Genomic DNA, 22754 nt, shown 5'->3' on the forward strand with positions numbered 1-22754 from the left:
ATGAAGGCCTACAAACTGCTGATTTTGCCTTTTTTTTAGATTTTGCCTAAAAAAAAGGCAAAATCAGCAGGCCAAAATTGATGGCGGCGATAAGCTTCCCTGCCCTTGCAGTGCCGAAATAGGGCCCTGGGGGGAGGGAGCAAGTGGTATAGAGTGCAGCTTAGTTGAATATTCTCACTGGTGCGGTTTGAAGTGACCCTGCATGGGAACCACCGTCCCAGTGAGGCTTTTCTGTCAGCCGCCAAAAAATGTTCTCTTGGTCCTAGCGCCTACCTGAAAGAAACTGGCACTCCAGAGAAAAAATGTTTGTCGGTGTTTGACACTACCGGGATAAGTTCCTTTTTATCTTTTTAAAGTCCTCTTTGTGCTTGTGGACCTTTTGCTGCCATCAGCTTTTTTTTTTTTTAGAACTTTTAGTAGCACTTGTAAAGGTACTTGATTTAAAATTAGTGCCCTCTTTTTCTTTTTTACTAAGGGAAAAGGGGGAAAAGTAAAGCTTTTTAAAAAGAAGAAATGTTTTGTGAAGGAGATGGGAGAGCTGCAACCTGTTAGGAGCAGTCTAAGAAAATATTGACAACCTGAGGGGAGGGGCTGTAGAAGTAGGGACTCCTGCACATGCCCAGTAAGCTCAAAGCTTACCTTGCTAGGGAAGAGCACCGGCATACAGGCTCAGTCAGCAGGCTTCACCAACCCCCTCTTTTACTAAGGCACGTTAGCCGATTTAGTATGCGCTAAATATTAGTGCACATTAACGCTTCTATAGAATATAATGGAAGCGATAAATCAGCTAGTGCACCTTAGTAAAAGGATCCCAAAGTGTGCCTGCATATCCCCCGCTTGTCTCCAGAGAAATAATATTACAATTAAATAAAGCTTAGATATAAGAAAATAATTTGAAAATGTATTGCTCTTTATTATAATTTTTCAGAGCATATAGTCCTCGCATTCAATAACACCAATGGACTTTTTTATTCTGGAGGTCTTGTGAAGCTTTGAAAAGGTGAAGAAATCAGGATGTCCAGGAAGGTCACTTGAAATTAGTGAAGGATTGCAGGTAACAGCTGGACTTGCAGGAGTCTGAAAAGAGGTTGAGACTTTAAAAAGTGAAGGATTCAGGATTTCCAGACTGCCTGGGTGTCAGAAGAGGTCTTGCAAAGCTTTGAAAAGGTGATTGATTCTGTTCAAGCTTCTTTGATTATTGAGAGGTCTGGAGGATTGCTGTAGGACTGGAGGACTATCGTATTTTTCTCTCCATAAGATGCACCCTAGATTTAGAGTAGGAAAACAAGGAAAAAACCATTTTGAACCAAATTGTATACTAATATATACCAGGCTCTGCACCAAGCCCCCCTCACTCCCTGCCAGGCTCTGCACTCAACCCCACACTCTTTGCCAGGCTCTGCACCCTGCCCCCCCCTCCCCTCTACATCATTTTGATAACTGAAATCTATTTAAAATACACATGATGTTGGACCTTACAAAGGCTATTGAGGTCTATTTAGTAAAAATATACGAAAGAGCTTGTCTTACTGGAAGATTTGACAGAGTGCTGAGCTTCACCTGGGTGGTGGGAGGGGAAGGAGCAAGGCAGGGGCTGCTACTGACTTGGCCATTAGCTGTAGAGGCTGAAAGTGGGAAGGAAGGAGCTGCGGGAGCCCGTCAGAACCAGTCCTGGGATTCAAGCAAGGTCTCCCTCTAGATCGGATCTGAGCCAGCACCAATCATAAGAACATAAGAATAGCCTTACTGGGTCAGATCAATGGTCCAGCAAGCCCAGTAGCCCATTTTCACGGTGGCCAATCCAAGTCACTAGTACCTGGACAAAACCCAAGGAGTAGCAATATTCCATACTACTGATCCATGCTCACCCCTAGAATAGATAAATTATTTACTTTAACATTTCAGTATGAATTTGGCAGATTGATTCTGCTTGGTGCATACCAAGATACACTGTGCAAGATCAACCATTTTCCAAAATAAGAGCACAGAGGAAGGAAAAAGTCAATAGCATCTCTCCTACTTCTTTATAGCATGAGTGGAGGAAGGGGAGTGGTGTTAGGGAAGGTTTTTTCATATTGAGGGAGGAGGATGGACAGGAGGCTGCTAGACTATCGGGGCTTTTGTTATTGTTGTTACTGGGGGGGGGAGAGGGATAGTGTTTTAGGTCAGATTGGGATCAGGGAAAGCCACTTGACTAGCAGGAATTTTGACTTTAATGTTAGAGATAGCAAAGGGTCAGATTGCTTTCTTTGAGGGGGAGGGAAGGGGACTCCAGTCTACCAGGGATTTTGGACATTGATGAAGAATGCTATGTTGAGGATAGACGTTCAGGTTAGGGTGCAGACTGAGGAGTTTTAATTCAAAAAGTACTGAAATAAGATTCTAAAGACTCTGTCCAGGATAATGCACTGTTATGTAAAATAAATACATAAACTACCATATTTGGATATTGCTTTGGAGTTTGCACTTCTCAATATGTTAGATTAATTGATAAAGCAATAGTCAGAAGCCTATTTACTAAGATGCATTAAGCTGTTAATGTGGTAATTAGCACAAGCTAACAGCATTGATTTCTATATTAACCACCTAGAGTGGAATGGTATAGTGAATGGATGAGGACTCACCTTATCTGTTCATTAACTTAATATGTTAAATAAAGCAGTGCAGTTAATGCTGCCTGAATAGGTATAGCTAACTGGATCACGTTATTTGCAATGTGCAATAAAAACATTTCTTCTGCCCTAATTGTATGGGTAGATGCTGGGAAAGCTCTCAACTTTATGCAGAAGTTATGCAGTTATCGCAAGCCAGGCATGGTCTCCCCTGAGCTGGATCGGAGCCAGAGTCTGATGCGGTTTCTTCCGATCCAGATCCTACCTCCGAAACCGGTCCTGTCTCCTCCAGATCGGAGCGCTGCCTCTCTCCCTCCCCGATGAGCGGATCGTGGGGCACTGTGGGCCAGTCCCAGCTACTTCCTGATTGTGCTGGTCGCTGGACAGCAGCCTCCTCATAATGTTGGGGCCAGCGGCGCACAAGCACACTCCTGCATGGACCCGCGAGAACTGACTTTAGCCATTCAGGAAGTGGCATGGGCCCATGCAGGAGTGTTCTTGTGCACCGCTGGCCCCAACATCAACAGGAGGCTGCCGTCCAACGACCAGTACAATTTAAAGTTACCGGGGGAAAGGGGGTTGTAAATTTGTTCCATAAGACGCACCCTTATTTCCACCCACTTTTGGGGGGGAAAAAGTGCATCTTATGGAGCAAAAAATACGGTATCCCTTTTTTTAAAAGGATTTTTAAAAAAATTGCTATTAACTTGAATCAACTGCTCTTCAGTGCCTATTTATAATCATTTTTACTGAGATTTTCTTATATTTCCAGTTTTGCTGGTACTTTGTGGGCTCTAGACTAAGAGTGGTGTGCTTAAATGATCCCCCTAGGTATATGATGCAACACAATTTCTACACATTACAAGCTCATATTGTTAAAGGAATGTTTTCACACTATTTCTTACAAGAATTTGAATCACTCTGCTTGCAAAAATTCTTCAGTACCACATAGTTTACTTCTACATGTGTCTTAATAAGGAACTGTGATTTTAATTGTTTTATTTACAGAAAAATAATGCCTTAAATTAATATGTATGATTTAAAACATACTAATTCTCATGATTTGTTTTTAATTTGATTTTATGCCTGATTAACAGTTACTGTCCTTGATGCAGCTTTATCTAGGTGAAGTATGGTCATATTGTACTGTATTGATGTTTTAACTCCAGACATTGTGCGCATTTGTCTGGCATACTCCCCCCGCCCCCACATTTGCCATAGGCTTTGCCATTCATAAAATTTGCTTCTTGCATGCTCGCCGTAGAAGCTACACACCCAGATACCTGCACATGGTTCTACCTCTGACACTTTTGACCCCTGTACACTTACTAAGCCCCTTCATTATTTAGTATAAAACTTTTTATTGGTGAATACCTCACGTCACAAACAAGACATCAACACACAAATTCTCATAAGTCTATGTATACTTGCCAAAGGCTTCTTAAAATTACAGAACACTTGGTAGCATCTACACTGGTCTCTATTGGATGACATCACCCATATGTGACAAAGAATATCCTACTTGTCCTCTGATAATTTGATCACTACCTATGTGACATCTTGTTCCATAACCATTGTCAGACTCTATTTACTTTTTTAGTCTCAATTTCACAGAATCATATTTATGTAAGAAAATTTCTGAGCTTAAGCTCAAAATTTCATTTATGGTACAGATTTATGAGATTCAGGGATGCAAAAGAAGGCAGGAAGCAATAAAGAGTCAAACACCTTTTTAAAATATATAAATTATATTATATTGTTTCATCAATATACAAAAGTTACAAACATATGTAAGAAGGCAGATGTCATTTAAAGCAAAATATAAATAAGATACATGATAAAAGGCATTTCAATTTTCTAGAGGGACAAGGGATCAAGCAGCAGCAGTAAAGCACAGTTACGTAACAGGTGTTATCCAGGGACAGCAGGCAACTATTCTCACATATGGGTGAAGTCATCGACGGAGCCCGGATGCGGACGCCTCACAAGCAGACTTGCTTGAAGAAACCAGAAGTTTCGAGTCGACCACACTGCGCATGCGCAAGTGCCTTCCTGTCCAGTGTAGGGCGCATCTCCTCAGTTCAGATAGCTAGCAGAGAAGCCAATCAGGGGAGGGGGTGGGTTGTGAGAATAGCTGCCTGCTGTCCCTGGATAACACCTGTTACGGTAAGTAACTGTGCTTTATCCCAGGACAAGCAGGCAGCCTATTCTCACATATGGGTGACCTCCAAGCTAACCAAAATGGGATGGTGGGAGTGTTGGCAATTTAAGAGAATAAATTTTGTAATACTGTTTGGCCAAACTGTCCATCCCGTCTGGAGAAAATATCCAGACAATAGTGAGAAGTGAAAGTATGAACCGAGGACCAAGTAGCAGCCTTGCAAATTTCCTCAATAGGTGTAGATCTGAGGAAAGCTACTGAAGCTGCCATTGCTCAAACTTTATGGGCTGTAACTCTACTGGGTAGGGGTAATCCAGCCTGGGCATAGCAAAATAAGATACAAGCAGCCATCCAGTTGGAGATGGTACGCTTAGAAATAGGATGTCCCAACTTATTTGGATTGAAGGAGACAAAAAGTTGAGGAGCAGTTCTGTGTGGTTTGTTGCGTTCCAAATAGAAGGCCAAAGCATGTTTACAGTCCAGAGTATGAAGAGCAACTTCTCCAGGATGAGAATGAGGTTTTGGAAAAAACACTGGAAGAACGATGGATTGGTTGAGATGAAATTCCGAGACCACTTTAGGAAGGAATTTAGGATGAGTACGAAGAACCACCTTGTCATGATAGAACACTGTGAAAAGTGAATCAGCAACTAAAGCTTGCAGCTCACTGACTCGTCGAGCAGAAGTTAGGGCAATGAGAAACACCACTTTCCAAGTGAGATACTTCAGATGAGCCTTATCAATTGCTTCAAATGGAGGCTTCATCAGTTGAGCAAGGACAACATTGAGGTCCCAAACCACAGGAGGCAGTTTGAGAGGAGGTTTGACATTGAAAAGTCCTTTCATGAATCTGGAAACCACCGGATGAGCAGAGAGGGGCTTCCCTTCAATAGGCTGATGGAAAGCCGCAATTGCACTGAGATGGACTCAGATAGATGTAGACTTGAGGCCAGAATCGGATAAGTGCAAAAGATAGTCCAAAACAGAAGATAAGGAGGAATGCTGAGGCTCCTTATGATGAGAAAAACACCACGTAGAAAATCTAGTCCATTTTTGGTGATAGCATTGTCTAGTGGTAGGCTTCCTAGAAGCTTCTAAAACATCTCTTATAGATTGAGAAAACTGAAGAGGAGTTATGTTGAGAGGTACCAAGCTGTCAGGTGTAGAGATTACAGTTGGGATAAAGCAGATATCCTTGACTCTGTGTAAACAGAGAAGGAAAAACTGGTAGAAGGTATGGCTCCCTGCTGCTGAGTTGAAGTAGAAGGGAGTACCAAGGTTGTCTCGGCCACCGAGGAGCAATTAGAATCATGGTGGCATGATCGTTCTTCAACTTGACTAGAGTCTTGAGAATGAGAGGAAATGGAGGGAATGCATATAAGAAGAGATTCATCCATTCCAGAAGAAAAGCATCTGCCTCGAGGCGATGAGGAGAGTATATCCTGGAGCAGAACTGAGGCAGTTTGTAGTTGTGGGGAGCTGCAAAGAGGTCTATCTGAGGTGTTTCCCACTGTGAGAAAAATGTGATGAAGAGGCGAGGAATGGAGTGTCCATTCGTGAGGTTGCAGAAGATGACTCAAGTTGTCCGCCAAGCAATTCTTTGCCCCTTGAATGTAGACAGCTTTGAGGAAGGTGTTGTGGTGGATTGCACAGTCCCAAATCTTCAGAGCTTCTTGAGAAAGGGAGGCAGATCCTGTCCCTCCCTGTTTGTTGACATAATACATGGCGACTTGGTTGTCCGTCCGAATGAGGACTACTTTTGTATCCCTGAAAGTACTTTTCTGTTCCCCTTACATCTCATTGTATGTATCTTGCTGTAAATATCTCTTACTTCTTGTTGTAAACATCTCCTACTTCTTGTTGTAAACATTGCTTACTCTCATTGTATGTATCTTGTTGTAAATCGCTTTGAACTTATGGTATAGCAGTGTATAAGAAATAAAATTATTATTATTACTTGGTTGTGAAGAAGATGTTGAAAAGTTTTGAGAGCTTTGAGGATCGCTTTGAGTTCCAACAGATTGATGAGACACTGACGATCCGTACTGGTCCAGAGGCCTTGAGTATGGAGACCATCGAGATGAGCGCCCCAAGCGTAGGTCGAAGAGTCTGTCGTGAGGACCTTCTGATGGGGGGCGTTTGGAAAAGCAAACCCCTGGAAAGATTGGAAGAGAGCATCCACCAACGGAGAGACTGCTTCAATGAAGGAGTGACTGTGATGTGTTGAGAAAATGGATCGCAAACCTGTGTCCATTGAGATGCCAGGGTCCACTGAGGAATTCTGAGGTGAAGTCTGGCAAAAGGAGTCACGTGTACTGTGGAGGCCATGTGACCTAGGAGTACCATCATGTGTCTTGCTGAGATGGTAGAGCGGGAAGTCACTGTATGACAGAGGTGAAGAAGAACTTCCAGTCGTTGTTGTGGGAGGAATGCTCTGAGTTGGACAGTGTCCAGAACAGCTCCAATGAATTGTAGATTCTGTGAGGGCTGAAGTTGAGATTTGGGAAAGTTGATTTCGAATCCCAAACTTTGTAGGAACCAGGTAGTCCGTTGGGTCGCTACAATAACCCCTTGAGATTTGAATCTTTGATGAGCCAGTTGTCGAGGTAGGGAAATAGCTGAAGACCATGATTCCTTAGAGCTGCTGCTACCACTTCCAGGCGCTTGGTGAACACTCTGAGAGACGAGGCCAGGCGAAGGGTAGTACTCTGTATTGATAATGCAGATTCCCCACCCGAAATCTGAGATATTGACGGGAGGCCGGATGAATGGGGATATGAGTGTAGGCCTCCTTGAGATCCAGAGAGCATAACCAATGTTTTGCTCGAGAAGGGGATAAAGGGATGCTAGGGACAACATTCAAAACTTTTCTTGGACGAGAAATTTGTTGAGAGCCCTGAAATCCAGAAAGGACCGCAGATCGCCCATCTTCTTCAGAACAAAAAGTAACGGAAATAAACTCCCCTGTTCTGCTGTTCCAAGGGAACTGGTTCGATGGCATGGAGATGAAGCAGAGCTTGACCTTCCTGAAGAAGAAGGGCAATCTGGGAAGGATACTCTCTTAGAGGAAGGTCTGGTGTAACCTGAGTGAAATGAAGAGAGTATCCTTCCCTGATGATGGTCAGTACCCAGAGGTCAGATGTAATAGTCATCCATCGGTGATATAAAAGATGGAAATGACCTCCTATAGGGGGAAAAGAAGACAGAGTCAGAACGGTGGAGTTTATACTTTGTTGTAAACAGTCAAAAAGGCTGAGTAGTCTTAGGTGCAGCAGAAGGTTGAGGTTTTTGTTGCTTCGGAGGCTGCTGCTTTTTAAGAGGAGGGCGAGTGTAAAGAGCTGTCCTCGGAGCAAAACGCCGTTGATAGATAGGAGCAGGACATGTAGGTTTGGCAGAAGCTGGCTTTGGCTTAGGTCTGACAATAGAAGCAAAGAATTTTTCATGGTCAGACAATTTCTTGGTGGCTGCCTCGATAGATTCATCAAAGAGGTCATTGCCCTCACAAGGAATATTAGCTAAGTGGTCCTGAAGATTAGGATCCATGTCAATGGTTCGAAGCCAGGCAAGGCAACGCACAGCTACAGAGCAAGCAGCTGCCCGGGCAGACAACTCGAAGGCATCATAAGATGACTGGAGGAGATGCAATCGGAGTTGAGATAAAGAAGTAAGGACTTCTTGAAATTCAAAGTGTTTTTGAGTATCCAAATAAGTCAAGAACTTTGGTAATAGAGAAATGAGGAACTCAAAATAAGTAATAAAATGAAAATTATAATTGAGGACTTTAGAGGACATCATGGCATTTTGATAGATGCAACGTCCAAATTTGTCCATAGTTTTTCCTTCTCTTCCAGGAAGAACGGTGGCATAAACCTTGGAAGGATGGGACCTCTTCAAGAAGGACTCGACAAGCAGGGATTGATGAGATAACTGGGAGTTGTGAAACCCTTTGCGATGCACAGTTTTATACCTAGAGTCCAATTTTCCTGGAACAGCTGTTATGGTATAAGGTGTCTCCAGGCATCGACCAAAAGTCTGATTTAAAAGCTTGTGAAGAGGAAGCTTAAGAGATTCTGCCGGAGATTGAGGAAGATGCACAACTTGGAGGTACTCCTTAGAGTATTTGTTGCCAGTATCTAATTGAAGATCCAAGTCCACAGCCATCTGACGAAGAAAAGATGAGAAAGATAGCTGATCCGCCAATGCTTTGCCTCGAGAAGGACTTGAGGACGTTGAGGCAGCCTGGTTCGAAGATGAAGCTTCGGCAGGAAAAAAGGCATCAAAAGAATATGGAGACTTGGACGAGGCAATCAAAACTGCTGCATCCTCGAGGTTCGACATTGGAGACCTCGAACGAGGAGTCGGTGGTCTAGTTGAAGTAGGGGTAGATCAAGGCTTAGTTGAAGAGGGTTATTCTTTAGAAGAAGAACCATGCCTGGAAGTATGCCTCGATGGTCGGTGAGAACTGTGCCTGGAAGCAGATCTCGAAGATCGAGGAGACTTCGCCTCGGAGATAGAAGCAGTCGATGGTATCAAAGAATGGATAGGACTGGAGGCTGTAGAGCGAAGCTCCAGAGGCTTGATGGAGGAACCTCAATGCACTCCCAAAGACTCTGCTCCTTGTATAGAGTGTTAGGTTTCCTGCTGAGGCACTTGCAAAGAATCTGCTCCTTGCTTCACGTGCTTGGATGCCAGACCAGACACTCGCAGAGACTCTGTTCCCTGCAAAGAGTGTGTAAGCTCAGACTGAGGCAAAGGAAGCAGCTCGACCTCGTGGGAGTCTGCAGAATGCCCAGGCTGGATAAGAGGAAGCAGTTTCAGTCCCATATTAATAAGGAACTGAATAAACTGCTTCTCCAACATGGTCTGGAAGGAAGCCGGCAAGGATGGATCTGCGTCTGAAACCGGACCACCTGCTATGGCTGGAGGTTCCACCGAGGCAGTGTAAATGTGCTTCAACTTAGAAGTCTTAGGCACTTTAAGCACGACCGCTGGAACTTTCTGCTGAGCTATCTGACCTGAGGAAACAGGGGAAGATACAGTAGGTGTCATCAAAGAAAGAGCCATTGCAAACGACAAAGGTCTGATGAGGCTCGAGGTGGAAGCAGTAGAAGCAGGAGGAGTCTCGGTCGAAGGTGAGGCGCCTTCGATGTCGAATCCATGCCGAACAGCTTCTCCACCAAAAGATGACGATGTTTAATGGCTCTAGGTTGAAGAGTACCACAGCGCTCGCACGACTTCGGTTGATGTTTCGGCCCAATGCACTTAAGGCACCGACGATGTGGGTCCATAAGGGAAATCGCACGTTGGCACTGGCTACACTTCTTAAAGCCCGTGGCAGGCCGGGACATAGGAAGAAAAATAGCTGCCGCAAGATCAAAGTCTTTGGGCTGCGGCTGAGCGGCCTGCCACGGTAAACGGACGGAAGAACAAAATTTTTTTTTTTTTTAAAAACTAGAAATAAAATAAGAATAGCGATTCGTGAAGAAAAAAGTACAAACCGCGGTTCAGAGAAGGCACAAAGTAACGAAGTTAAACGCAGAGAGTCAAAGACTGACTTCTCAGCTCCGTGGAAAACTGAGAACTGAGGAGACGCACCCTACGCTGGGTGGGAAAGCACTCGCGCATGCGCAGTGCTATCGACTCGAAACTTCTGGTTTCTTCAAGCAAGTCTACTTGTGAGGCGTCCGCATCTGGGCTCCGTCGATGACGTCACCCATATGTGAGAATAGGCTGCCTGCTTGTCCTGGGATAATGGGGAGTAATATTAATAACTGGTTTCATTATTTCAAGACTGGGCAATCTAAGTCTGGTTTTACTCCACTGCATGCATGGACTTTTAGGCCCACCTTTTCTTAGGGAACTCAGAACCACAGCTTCACAGAAGCAATAGGGTACAACCAGGCATGATGAGCCGGTTCTGAAGAAAATAAAGGCAGCTGGCAAATGTTACAGGAGCCAGAACAATCTCTATACTTAGGGCTCCTTTTACTAAGCTGTGTTAGCGTTTTTAGCACACACATTTTAGTACGCACTAAACCCACGCTACGCGGCTAGAACTAACACCAGCTCAATGCTGGCATTAAAGTCTAGCGCGTGCTATTCCGCACGTTAAAGCCCTAATGGGACTTAGTAAAAGGAGCCCTTAGTCTGGTCTATTTGTTTAAAAACAATTCTCAGGATTGTATGTCAGTTTGAATTTTTCAAATATCAAATAAAGTGAATTGAATAATATATTACTTAATTGAATAAAGTACAATAAAATCTGAATTAGAGTGCTCAGTGTGATATCTTATTCAAAACCAGCAGGTTTGTAGAATAAAGATGTATTGTAGCTACATCATTGCACTCACCTGTCTACCAACCCTTTAACACTTATTAAATCTGGACTATTGTAGTTGACTTATGCAAGTAAAACAATGTGAAAAGTACTTAGCTGAATCCAGATGAAGATGATTGTCAAATAAGAGGTATGGAGTCCAAGATCAATAAACACATCTTCTCAAGATGAAAATAGAAGTATGCATACTTTTAACTGTTGCAGGTGCTGACAATCATGCAATGAGCTACTCCAAATTTGTGTTGCTGGTTTTGAAGCAATAACAAAATAAAAGTGAGTCCCCAAAACGAAAAAAACTGCTAGAACTTGACAAAAATCACCATGAAACCAAAACTCCTCAACGTGAAATGATAAAATGTCCAAAATTTCCTCAACACCGATCGTGTTTCACCAAGAATTGCTTCATCAGGAGGAAAAAATTAAAACTAAAAATTGACAAATAAAAACATAAAATAATGCAGTTATCAAAATATACAAAAAAATATATTGTATAAACTCAAAATATGAATTACCTTCAGATCTCCTAATGGAGGGAACATGCCGCCAGAGAATCTCAACCATAGAGAACTGAATCAACATAAGACGTATGGACGTTTATATGAACATCAAATAATCACGTGATAAGACAACGTGATAATGACATACTATTTCTTATTACGGGAAACAGTTGATTCAGTTCTCTATGGTTGAGATTCTCTGGCGGCGTGTTCCCTCCATTAGGAGATCTGAAGGTAATTCATATTTTGAGTTTATACAATATATTTTTTTGTATATGTTAGCTTTTGATAACTGCATTATTTTATGTTTTTATTTGTCAATTTTTAGTTTTCATTTTTTCCTCCTGATGAAGCAATTCTTGGTGAAACACAATCGGTGTTGAGGAAATTTTGGACATTTTATCATTTCACGTTGAGGAGTTTTGGTTTCATGGTGATTTTTGTCAAGTTCTAGCAGTTTTTTTCGTTTTGGGGACTCACTTTTATTTGGTTATTGCTTCAAAACCAGCAACACAAATTTGGAGTAGCTCATTGCACGATTGTCAGCACCTGCAACAGTTAAAAGTATGCATACTTCTATTTTCATCTTGAGAAGATGTGTTTATTGATCTTGGACTCCATACCTTTCATTTGACAATCATCTTCATCTGGATTCAGCTAAGTACTTTTCACATTGTTTTACTTGCATAAGTCAACTACAATAGTCCAGATTTAATAAGTGTTAAAGGGTTGGTAGGCAGGTGAGTGCAATGATGTAGCTACAATACATCTTTATTCTACAAACCTGCTGGTTTTGAATAAGATATTACACTGAGCACTCTAATTCAGATTTTATTGTACTTTATTCAATTAAGTAATATATTATTCAATTCACTTTATTTGATATTATATAAGGTTGGTGAATTTATTATTATAGTTTATTTCTCCAATTTATTTATATATTTTGAGTTTGAATTTTTCTTCACACATGCAAGGGTATGCTGATTTAGAGAAATAAAGCTTTCAGCATCAGAGTAGCATTACAATGTATTACATTCTAAACACATTGTTAGATTCATAATTTTCCATGGAATATTTTGTTACAATAGCACTAGTATTTTTGGATAATTTATTCAGAAGCTAAAATTAAGAATTTTTTTCTCTGTGGATAGATTAGAAGTGTTAATTTTTGAATCTCCTCCAATTACTAATCTGCTCTGCTCATCTGTTTCAGATCCTTACACAAACACACTGATGCATGAGAAGCAGAAAGTGTGAGCTCATAAGGGGAGGGGACCCTTTAAAAAGGAAATGTTTGTATTGAATTAAGATGATTTCCAATGGTAGATCTGTGACACTGAAATAATGCCCAAGGTCACAAAATAGAATGCAAGCCAAAGCTGGGAGGACACATATTCATATTTACAAACAAATCTAACAGCAGCATCAAGATAGAAAATTACACTTTTTGGAAGAACTGTGTGGCCCAGCATTATGTTTTTTTATTAAGTCAAAAGTTTAAAAGAATGTATTATTTTTAAAGAACACAGCAAGTAGAAATACCCATATTCTATCACTTCAACAGATAGCTTAAGCTATTAATATTGTCTGAACTCTTTAAGCATTCCCATGTAATTTCACTGAGCCTTTGGGGAGAGGAGAATGTGCATGATGGAATATCATCATTTGTGTTTTTAGTGGGAGACATACTGTTATGACAATCACCGTCAATATCTGATACAACAAGCAAGCTCATGAGTACCATCAAAGAGTTCAAGAGAATTACAAGGAAGTTGTAGAACTTTACTAAAAGTAAAAGAATATTTTTGAGAATATAGGGTATTACTAGTATAGGCTGTGCTCTTTTTAAAAAAAAAAATACTGACAACCACACAGATTATGGCTTTATTTTAAACCTATTGTGCTTCCACAAGAGGTTCTCCTGTACCCTGTTCTGCAATTACTATACCCGATAACAAAGATGGCTTATAGTGGGAAAGTGCAAACATGCCAAGAGAGTTCAAAGTATAATGCTTTTAACCAAAGGCTGAGACAAGACTAGAAAAGAGAGACTAATAATTCACTACAATTAAAAAAAATACAAAACAGAAGAATACAAATGCACATGTTAAAAATAAGGGTTTGAAAGGAGCAACAATGGTTGTGTCGTTCAGAAAGAGGTATTGTGCAGGACAGCTCATTCCACTAGCAGAGAAAAATTCATTTCAGGCACAGAAGCAAGGCAAAGGATAGCAAATGTTAATCAGCCACTTGTTGAACTAAGGCACATCAGTGCAACTACCAGATTGAAAGAGGATAAAACAAAGGATGGTGCAGTTAACCTTCCAGTTCAACTCATATCCTCAATATTTCTTGAGCTACAACCACAATTCAGAAGCTATCCAAGATACCAAAACTGCTCTCTAAGTTCTTGGCTCTTAACCATGGCTTGAATCAAGCTGAAGTTGATTTAGGAAGTGCAAATGTATGACAGAAAAGCACTTGTCACAACCACTCTTAGGCCAACAGTCATACATTAGTGCTGGTTTTGCAGTGACAGATCCAAAAAAATGTACTACCGTGTTTCCTCGAAAATAAGACAGTGTCTTACATTAATTTTAGGCCCAAAAAACACACTAGGTCTTATTTTCAGAGTATGTGCATGATCATCTCTCCCTTCTTCTCCTTCACCCCAATTCTTCCTCTTTCCTTTCTCTCCTCCAAATGTGCATTTTTCCTCCTCTCCCTCCCATCCCTCATGCAGCAGGACCCTTGCCCAGCTTCCCATCCCTTGTGCAGCAGGACCCTTACCCAGCTTCTATCCTTCCCTCCCTCCCATCCCTCGTGCAGCAGGACCCTTGCCCAGCTTCCTTTTCCTCCCATCCCTTGTGCAAGCAGGACCTTTGCCCAGCTTCCCTTCCCTCCCCTCCCTTGTGCAGCAGAACCCTTGAGCGAGCACCCCCCCCCACACATCCGAACCCCCATCCTTCCCTCCCTCCCATCCGAACCCCACTGACCGCGAGCGAGCTTTACATAGGTACCTCCATAAGCAGTGTCAGGCCGGCATCAATCTAAACAGGCTGCTTCAGCCTTATCCGCCTGTGAATTCACTCTGCCGCGTTACTGAGTAATGCGGCAGAGTGAATTCACGGGTGGACAAGGCCAAAGCAACCTATTTAAAATGCTGTCAGCCCGAAGCTGCTTAGGGAGGTACCGAATATGTAGGGCTCACTTGCAGTCGGTTGGGTTCAGATGGGAGGGAGGGAAGTATGGGGGTTCAGCTGGGTGGAGGGGGCGGGTGCTTGGGGGGGGCAGTGCTCGCTCAAGGGTTCTGCTGCACAAGGAATGGGAGGGAAGGAAAACTGCTGGCGAATCCCGGGACTAGGGCTTATTTTCGGGCTAGGTCTTATTTTCGGGGAAACACGGTATGTCTCATACTATTAATAATTTTTCTATTCCAACAGCAATTTGTTTACAGTTATGGAAAAGTTTTGTTTTATTTGATATAGTGTTCTGCATGATGAGGATGACTGAATTTTATCAAAAGTATTTTCTCTATTTTAGAAAAACGAAAGCGTTGAATTATAAAATAAGATTACATTTCACTTTGATTCTGTTTCTTTCCTGGTAAAATACCATCACGGCCAGGCATCCACCTAGAGCCCTTAAAAGCTATCAGCACAGTGTACAGACATTGAGCAAAAGTACATGATCAAGACTTATTGTCCTGCCTCCTCCAACAGTAAGCTTCCATTAGGAAATAGATGTGGCAGGCCATAGGTGTACGCATATGCTCAAAGGTCCTCAGCATGAAAACACTTGCTTTTTAGAGCTGCAGAACAGCCTGAGAAGAGGTAGGGTGGCAGCAACAGACACAGGGAGGGAGCAGGCTTGGAAATGAGAAGGGAAGATGGGAAAAGATGTTGGATATGAAGGATGAATAAGAAAAGATGAAAGGAATTTGGACAATGGATGATGGAGTAGGGAAGAAAAAAGAAAGAACATGCTGGACATGGGGAGGAGAGATATTTGAAGCCTTGATATGGAGAGTAAGGAAAGGAAGGGAAGAGGAAAGACACTGGGGGAAGGGAAGATGTTGAACCAGAGAGAGGAGAATTTGGTGAGAAGCTGAGGAAGGAGAAAAATGGAAAATAGGAGAGCTAGAGTAATAAAATAGAGGGAGATTGAATGGTGAGGAGGAGTGAAATATGAATGGATTGAAAAACAGAAAAATTAGAAAAGCTAAAAAGTGAGAGATCATTGTAAGAGATGGAAATATAGGAGGAAGTGAAGACAGGAGAAAAGAAATGGCAAATGGACAGGAGATCCTGGAAAAAGAGTGAAGAACAGACAGAAGAAAGCAGAAACCAGACTAGGAGTGAGAAAATTAGGAGAAAAGAAATGGCAAATGGACAGGAGATCCTGGAAACAGAGTGAAGAAGAGACAGACAGAGGGAAGCAGAAACTAGACTGGGAGCGAGAAAATTAGAAAAATAAAGTGGCTAGGCAACAAAAGTAGAACAAAAAATTTTAAGGTCTATGATGGTCAGCAGTTTTTTAAAATGTCAATCACTGTTGGCCTTTTATACTCATATATTCAGTGCTTGGCCACACCCAGATATCAGCACTAAATATCCAGGAATAATGTGGCCACCAGCACTTCTCTAAGTACTAGCAATATTCAGACTGGTAACTGGATAACTATCTGAATAAAGTTAGGACATTGATCTTGTTAGCTTCTCTAATTTATTTTTCTGCTTCTCTATCCACTCAGATATTACTCCTCTGTCTCACTATTCAGTCCCTGATCTTCCTCTTCTTTTTATTACAACTACCTACTCCTTTCATTTCCCTTACCCCAGCCCAACTAATCCTTCCTCTCTCTCTCTCTCTCTCTCCATCCCCAGCCTACCATGTCCAGAATCCTCTTCTTTGCCCTTCCTGTCCAGCATTTCCCTTACTGTTCCACACTCCCCCCCATCCAGGCTTTCATCATCTCCTTTTTTCCTCCCCTTCTTCCCGTGTCCAGGTTTCTCCTCCTCTTCTCTTCCCCCATTCTCTAATGTCCATCTCCCTTTCTCTCTCACACCCTTTGTGTAGAATCTCCTTTATCCTACTGTTCTTTTCCAACGCCTCCCCTTCACTTCATCTACTGTTCCTGCATTTGTAGCATGGAGCCTTTGAGCATGGGTGCACTCAAGGCCAACAACATCCTGTCCCCCTCAAAGCAAAACATCCTCTTGGATGGGGCAGAACCTCACAGGTCTTGAGCATACGTATGTGCTCAAAGGCTCCATGCTGCACTGATAGCTTTTAAGAATTCTGCTGAATCCAAAAGAAAGAGAGAGCACACCATCACTTGCCCCCTTCTTGTCCCCTTCCAAATGTGTGTCAATCAAGATAATTACCTAGTTTGCCTAGTGGCAGAGCTAACCTTGTCTACATCCGAAATTTCTACTTTATATTACTTTTCTAATTCAGCTAATGCATACTATGGTCTTACTGTAGAAACTGCTTTAAAAATACATCTCTGCCTACAGATTAACAGAATCCATTCTCAGAAATGTCATGCTTGTTTTTGCTTAAATATTTCTAGATTTCATGATTATGTTACAAATTTTGCATAAGCCTAGATTTTCTCAGGCATAAATTAAAAGGCATTTTGTTTAAGTGTTAACAACAGAATGGTTACTGCTCTCATCTAATTTTTCAGCCATTAAGAAAAGTTACAGAAACAAAATCTTCCTGGAGGTGTCATCACCCTGGGAAGAGCAAGATTGGGTCAAGAAGCATCCGCTTATTTAGTTATCTATTTTGTGTTCTAGAGCACTTTATTGGAATGAAACTAGACTATATATCTAATGTGAAACAATCCTACAGGACCCAGTATTTATTGCAATCATCACAGAGGTTATTTTAAATAGTCAAGAAGAGAGCAGAAACTCAATAAGTTGGATACCTCCTTGAAGAAATTAATCTTAATTGAGAGCAGTTTAACCATATAAGTAATGAGAATAAGCAAAATTATGTGTGCTTTCCCTTTCTCTTGGTTTCAGACTTTTCCATGACACTAAGTGACTCTTTGGGCTCTTTTTACTAAGGTCCGCTAGCGTTTTTAGCGCATGCTAAACCCGCGCTACACTTCTAGAACTAACGCTAGCTCAATGCTAGCTATTCCGCGCGTTAAGGCCCTAACGCACCTTTGTAAAAGGAGCCCTTTGTCAAAATGCTCTCCTGGTTTAAACTCTTCCTGTACTAGAACTCAGGATGATACCTTAGCAATTCTAATGGATGATCTGGGTAACCACACAGTTTTGGTATTGTATTAAAGTTGATTTCAGCCTACCAACTCTTTCAGTCGTAAGACTACAACTCATTTACACAAGACTTACACCCTACTCTCAGACAACAACTATGTACAATTTAGAAAGATGGTGCCTTTTGGCTGGTCTTCAACATATAGGCTATTCAATACCATGAATAGCCTTGGCAGACAGTTCACAGGCATATCCCTAATGCCACATATAAAGAAGCATAAGAACATAATAGTGGCCAATCCAGGTCACAAGTACCTGGCAGAAACCAAAAGTGCTGGTGGATCACAGTATCATATGTAACACCACCGCCAACCACACATGCATACATGCACCCTGTCAGTGGAGTATCATAGAAAGATGGAATACAGACATGCTCCTATACAGTAGCTTGAACTGAGAGAGGACAATTGATGATCTTTAGCTGCTGCTCATCTGCTTTTTAAACATTTGCTTATTTTTCTTATTTTAATTATTTTAAGAGCAGCACGACTTACAATTAAAATCACTTACAAATGGAGATAAAATAAATTTCAACAGAACTGTCTCTAAGATTCTCAAAGCACTTACATTAGTATCATAAAAACATCACAAAGAGACATACTTCTCAAAGCCCATCCTGGTATCCCAGGATTTTTACAGTGACTCAGTCTGTGGGAGTAAATCCTTGAGATTAAAGGAGATTCTGATTTGTTGGCAAAAACAATTTCCCATGATTTCATTGCAGTTCACCAAAACAGAAGTATAGATGTACTCAAATCCTTGAAGGTGCTTTTCCAGAAGTTTTAATTTATTCACATGCTAATTTGCTATCAAAACTGGAAAGTCCGATTGAAAATGCTTGCAGTGCACAGAGCGGATAATTAAAGTCCAGTGTAAACACATCTTCTGCCACACGACCAAACTGCATTACAATGTAGTCAGCTAGAAAGAGGGGAAAAAAAGCCATGTCAAAACTATTTAATCAAAAGCATGATCAGGGAGAAATAAAATGAAGTTGCTTCTAAAAGGTATTCTCTAAACACACTAAGGCAGGGGTCTCAAAGTCCCTCCTTGAGGGCCGCAATCCAGTCGGGTTTTCAGGATTTCCCCAATGAATATGCATTGAAAGCAGTGCATGCACATAGATCTCATGCATATTCATTGCGGAAATCCTGAAAACCCGACTGGATTGCGGCCCTCAAGGAGGGACTTTGAGACCCCTGCACTAAGGTATAAGTCCTCAAATTATCCACCTGCCTCTCTGAAGAGTTTGCCTTCCATATTGTAAAAATATGGAATTTAGGTGGACTGGGCCTGTTGTAACCAGCATAAGAAATTCCACACATGTTTGAATCTACCTCCTAACAACCTCTACAAACTTATAGAGCTTTGCAACACTTTTACTGTATTGGGCTCTGTTGGTAAGGAAGGTGAGAAGAGGTGTAATTGAGAAACTAAAGCCATCTGTGGGAAAATATGGTGCCTTGTAAACGGTTTTTACACACTTGTACATTTTTCTCATTCTGAAGGTTAAAGTAAATACCATAATACTCAAAATGCATATGCGCTTGTTTCACTGACCTGTCCAGCATACTCTACACTTTCAAAGAAAAAGATTATAGAAATAATCAAAAAATAATTCTTAAGAAAACCAAAAGTTTTCACATCCTTTGCCATAGCAAGCTCAAATTAGTTTAATTTCCAAAAATTATTTTAACAAAGCCCATTCTACATTAAATACGAGTCTACCTGTGCCCAATCACTGTGGCACAAAACAAGGGGTGGATTTGTACTAAATAGACTGGTGGGGACACAATCTACTGCATAAATGTCCTTTTATTCATCCAATGACTCTTTTATTCATCTAATAACTCTATGACTCAACATGTACAAAAGGCCTGCCTCAGGAGTCTTGAAAATCTTCGGGGCAATATCAAGTAATGTTTTCATAAACATACGAACATAAGAAGTTGCCTCCGCTGAGGCAGACCAGAGGTCCATCTCGCCCAGCGGTCCGCTCCCGCGGCGGCCCATCAGGCCCATTGCCTGATCAGTGGTCCCTGGTTATTCCTATACTTGCCTCTCACTCCTATCCCTGTACCTAACTCTACTCTTATCTGTACCCCTCAATCCCTTTGTCCTCTAGGAACCTATCTAAACCTTCTTTGAAGCCCTGCAACGTGCTCCTTCTTATCACAGCCTCCGGAAGCGCGTTCCATGTATCCACCACTCTCTGAGTGAAAAAGAACTTCTTAGCGTTTGTTCTAAACCTGTCCCCTTTCAACTTCTCCGAGTGCCCCCTTGTACTTATGGTTCCCCATAATTTGAAAAATCTGTCCCTGTCTACGTTTTCTATGCCCTTCATAATCTTGAAGGTTTCTATCATGTCTCCTCTAAGTCTCCGCTTTTCCAGAGAGAACAGCCCCAGCTCTTTCAGCCTGTCAGTATAGGAGAGGTTTTCCATACCCTTTATTAGCTTTGTTGCTCTTCTCTGGACTCCTTCAAGTACTGCCATGTCCTTCTTGAGGTACGGCGACCAGTACTGGACACAGTACTCCAGATGCGGGCGCACTATTGCACGATATAGTGGCAGGATGACTTCCTTCTTCCTAGTTGTGATACCTTTCTTAATGATGCCCAACATTTTGTTTGCTTTCCTTGAGGCTGTGGCACATTGCGCCGACGCCTTCAATGTTGTGTCTACCATCACTCCCAGGTCTCTTTCAAGGTTACTTACGGGTCATTCCATGTCAAGTGATCAGATTCTTGGAAAGTGCCCTGCATGACCATCACGGATTTTGATGAAACTTCATATGCAGAGTCCACCATGTCTCAAACGAACTTTGGTAAAGTTTTAATTTCGCCTGTGGAATATTTGTGGAGATATAGCCATTTGTTTGACCCCATACCACAATGAAATACAGTACGACAATGACATTCTGACAACTTTGAGACACAATATCTCCCGAGCTGTGTTTCCAAAAAAACTGAAACTTAGCTACCCTGCACAACTTTTTGAACTCTGTTCATTGCTACCAATAACAATTTTTGCCGAGCACTGATTGAATGCCTGAATTACAGTAAACTTGGCCGAAAAAATTAGTGCTCCAAAAAAAGTTGAGTAATAAATGCGAAATTTGGCGCATAATGTCTCAGTACAACGTTGTTTTCAAAAGTACAATTTCAACCTCCAAGCTCTTTCCATTAGTTTACAAATTAAGTATAAAGTTGCTAATTTGTGTAAAAAGGCCATTGTTAACCTGCGTTGAAAAATGAAGTCCACTTTTCTAGGGGGTTTGAAATATGCTCTTTCTAATGAGACTGATTTGAAAGAGTTTCTAAAAGGTATTTTTCTGTAAAAGCAGGCTGAAAATACCCTATTTTTGGCCTTTTTACACAAATTAGCAACTTTACACTTAATTTGTAAACTAATGGAAAGAGCTTGGAGGTTGAAATTGTACTTTTGAAAACAACGTTGTACTGAGACATTATGCGCCAAATTTCGCATTTATTACTCAATTATTGTGGGAGCTAAGTAATGTCAAACTTTGATTTTTTTTGGAGCACTAATTTTTTCGGCCAAGTTTACTGTATTTCAGGCATTCAATCAGTGCTCGGCAAAAATTGTTATTGGTAGCAATGAACAGAGCCGCATCGAAGCGGAAGAAGATATCTTCTTTTTCAAGGGACCCACGGCAACAAGAGGGCATCCCTGGAAAATCAGAGGCGGAAAACTACGAGGTGACACCAGGAAATTCTTTTTCACTGAAAGGGTGGTTGATCGCTGGAATAGTCTTCCACTGCAGGTGATTGAGGCCAGCAGCGTGCCTGATTTTAAGGCCAAATGGGATCGACACGTGGGCTCTATTCACTAGGCAAAGGTAGGGGAGGGTCATTAGGGTGGGCAGACTGGATGGGCCGTGGCCCTTATCTGCCGTCTATTTCTATGTTTCTATGAGCTCAAAAAGTTGTGCAGGGTAGCTAAGTTTCAGTTTTTTTGGAAACACAGCTCGGGAGATATTGTGTCTCAAAGTTGTCAGAATGTCATTGTCGTACTGTATTTCATTGTGGTATGGGGTCAAACAAATGGCTATATCTCCACAAATATTCCACAGGCGAAACTAAAACTTTACCAAAGTTCGTTTGAGACATGGTGGACTCTGCATATGAAGTTTCATCAAAATCCGTGATGGTCATGCAGGGCACTTTCCAAGAATCTGATCACTTGACATGGAATGACCCTTAGGATTCTCCTCCTCCTAGACAGATGAGTCTTGTAAAGCTTCTGTTGCCCGTGTGTGTGACACTCTCCCTCCTGCACACATCTCTCTCTGTTACCAGTCTTCCCCCGTATACTTTGTACTGCCTATACGCTTATACTGTACTGTGGCATGCTTTGCCAGCAGAGTTTGATAGCTGTTTTCAGTCTAAGATCTTTCCTTCGCAGTTTGTACACAAGAACTGTTTCTTGTCTCTCTCTCGAATGTACAATAGTTTGACTCTGACTCATATTTTGAGTTCCTTCTTTGGCTGCTACCCTTTGCTTTGAAGGAAACTTCTGCCGTTTCTTGTGCTGTGTTTCCGTGTCTTTTGATTGCCCACCCTAAGATCTCTGTTGCTCCAGTGATCTGTTCTGTGCTGGCTCATAGAAAGAAAAAATTCCGTTTTAGAGGCTTTCTTGTGCGGAGCAAAGCTAATGTTTTTTTCACTGACCATCTGGCTGACTGCCAAAGACAGATTTGCACATTGTAAATTCTCTCTGTGACAATTCTCTCTGAGCTTATTTGGATACGCTAGTCACTGACCTTAAAGAATGTGATTCTGTTTTACTCTTTCTGACTTAAAGCAACATTTCTCTAATTTGCAGTCTGA

General features: G+C 41.7%; 1 protein-coding gene across 10 annotated transcripts in view; it reads right to left on the minus strand.

Moving 5' to 3' along the window:
- Window positions 1-931: 931 nt before the first annotated feature.
- Window positions 932-22754, minus strand: part of TULP3 (TUB like protein 3) — a 203006-nt gene continuing 181183 nt past the window's right edge. For 9 of the 10 annotated variants that reach the window (XM_033952420.1, XM_033952419.1, XM_033952418.1 and 6 more), the window contains one exon: window positions 14881-18824. In XM_033952420.1, coding sequence (XP_033808311.1) covers window positions 18691-18824 — 134 coding nt within the window. In that variant the 3' untranslated portion in view covers window positions 14881-18690. Of the gene's footprint in view, window positions 1266-14880; window positions 18825-22754 lie in introns of those variants that run through there. The other variant, XM_033952421.1, reaches the window with a different exon arrangement.

The sequence above is a fragment of the Geotrypetes seraphini genome, chromosome 7 (genome assembly GCF_902459505.1).
Source record: "Geotrypetes seraphini chromosome 7, aGeoSer1.1, whole genome shotgun sequence".
Lineage (NCBI taxonomy): Eukaryota > Metazoa > Chordata > Amphibia > Gymnophiona > Dermophiidae > Geotrypetes > Geotrypetes seraphini.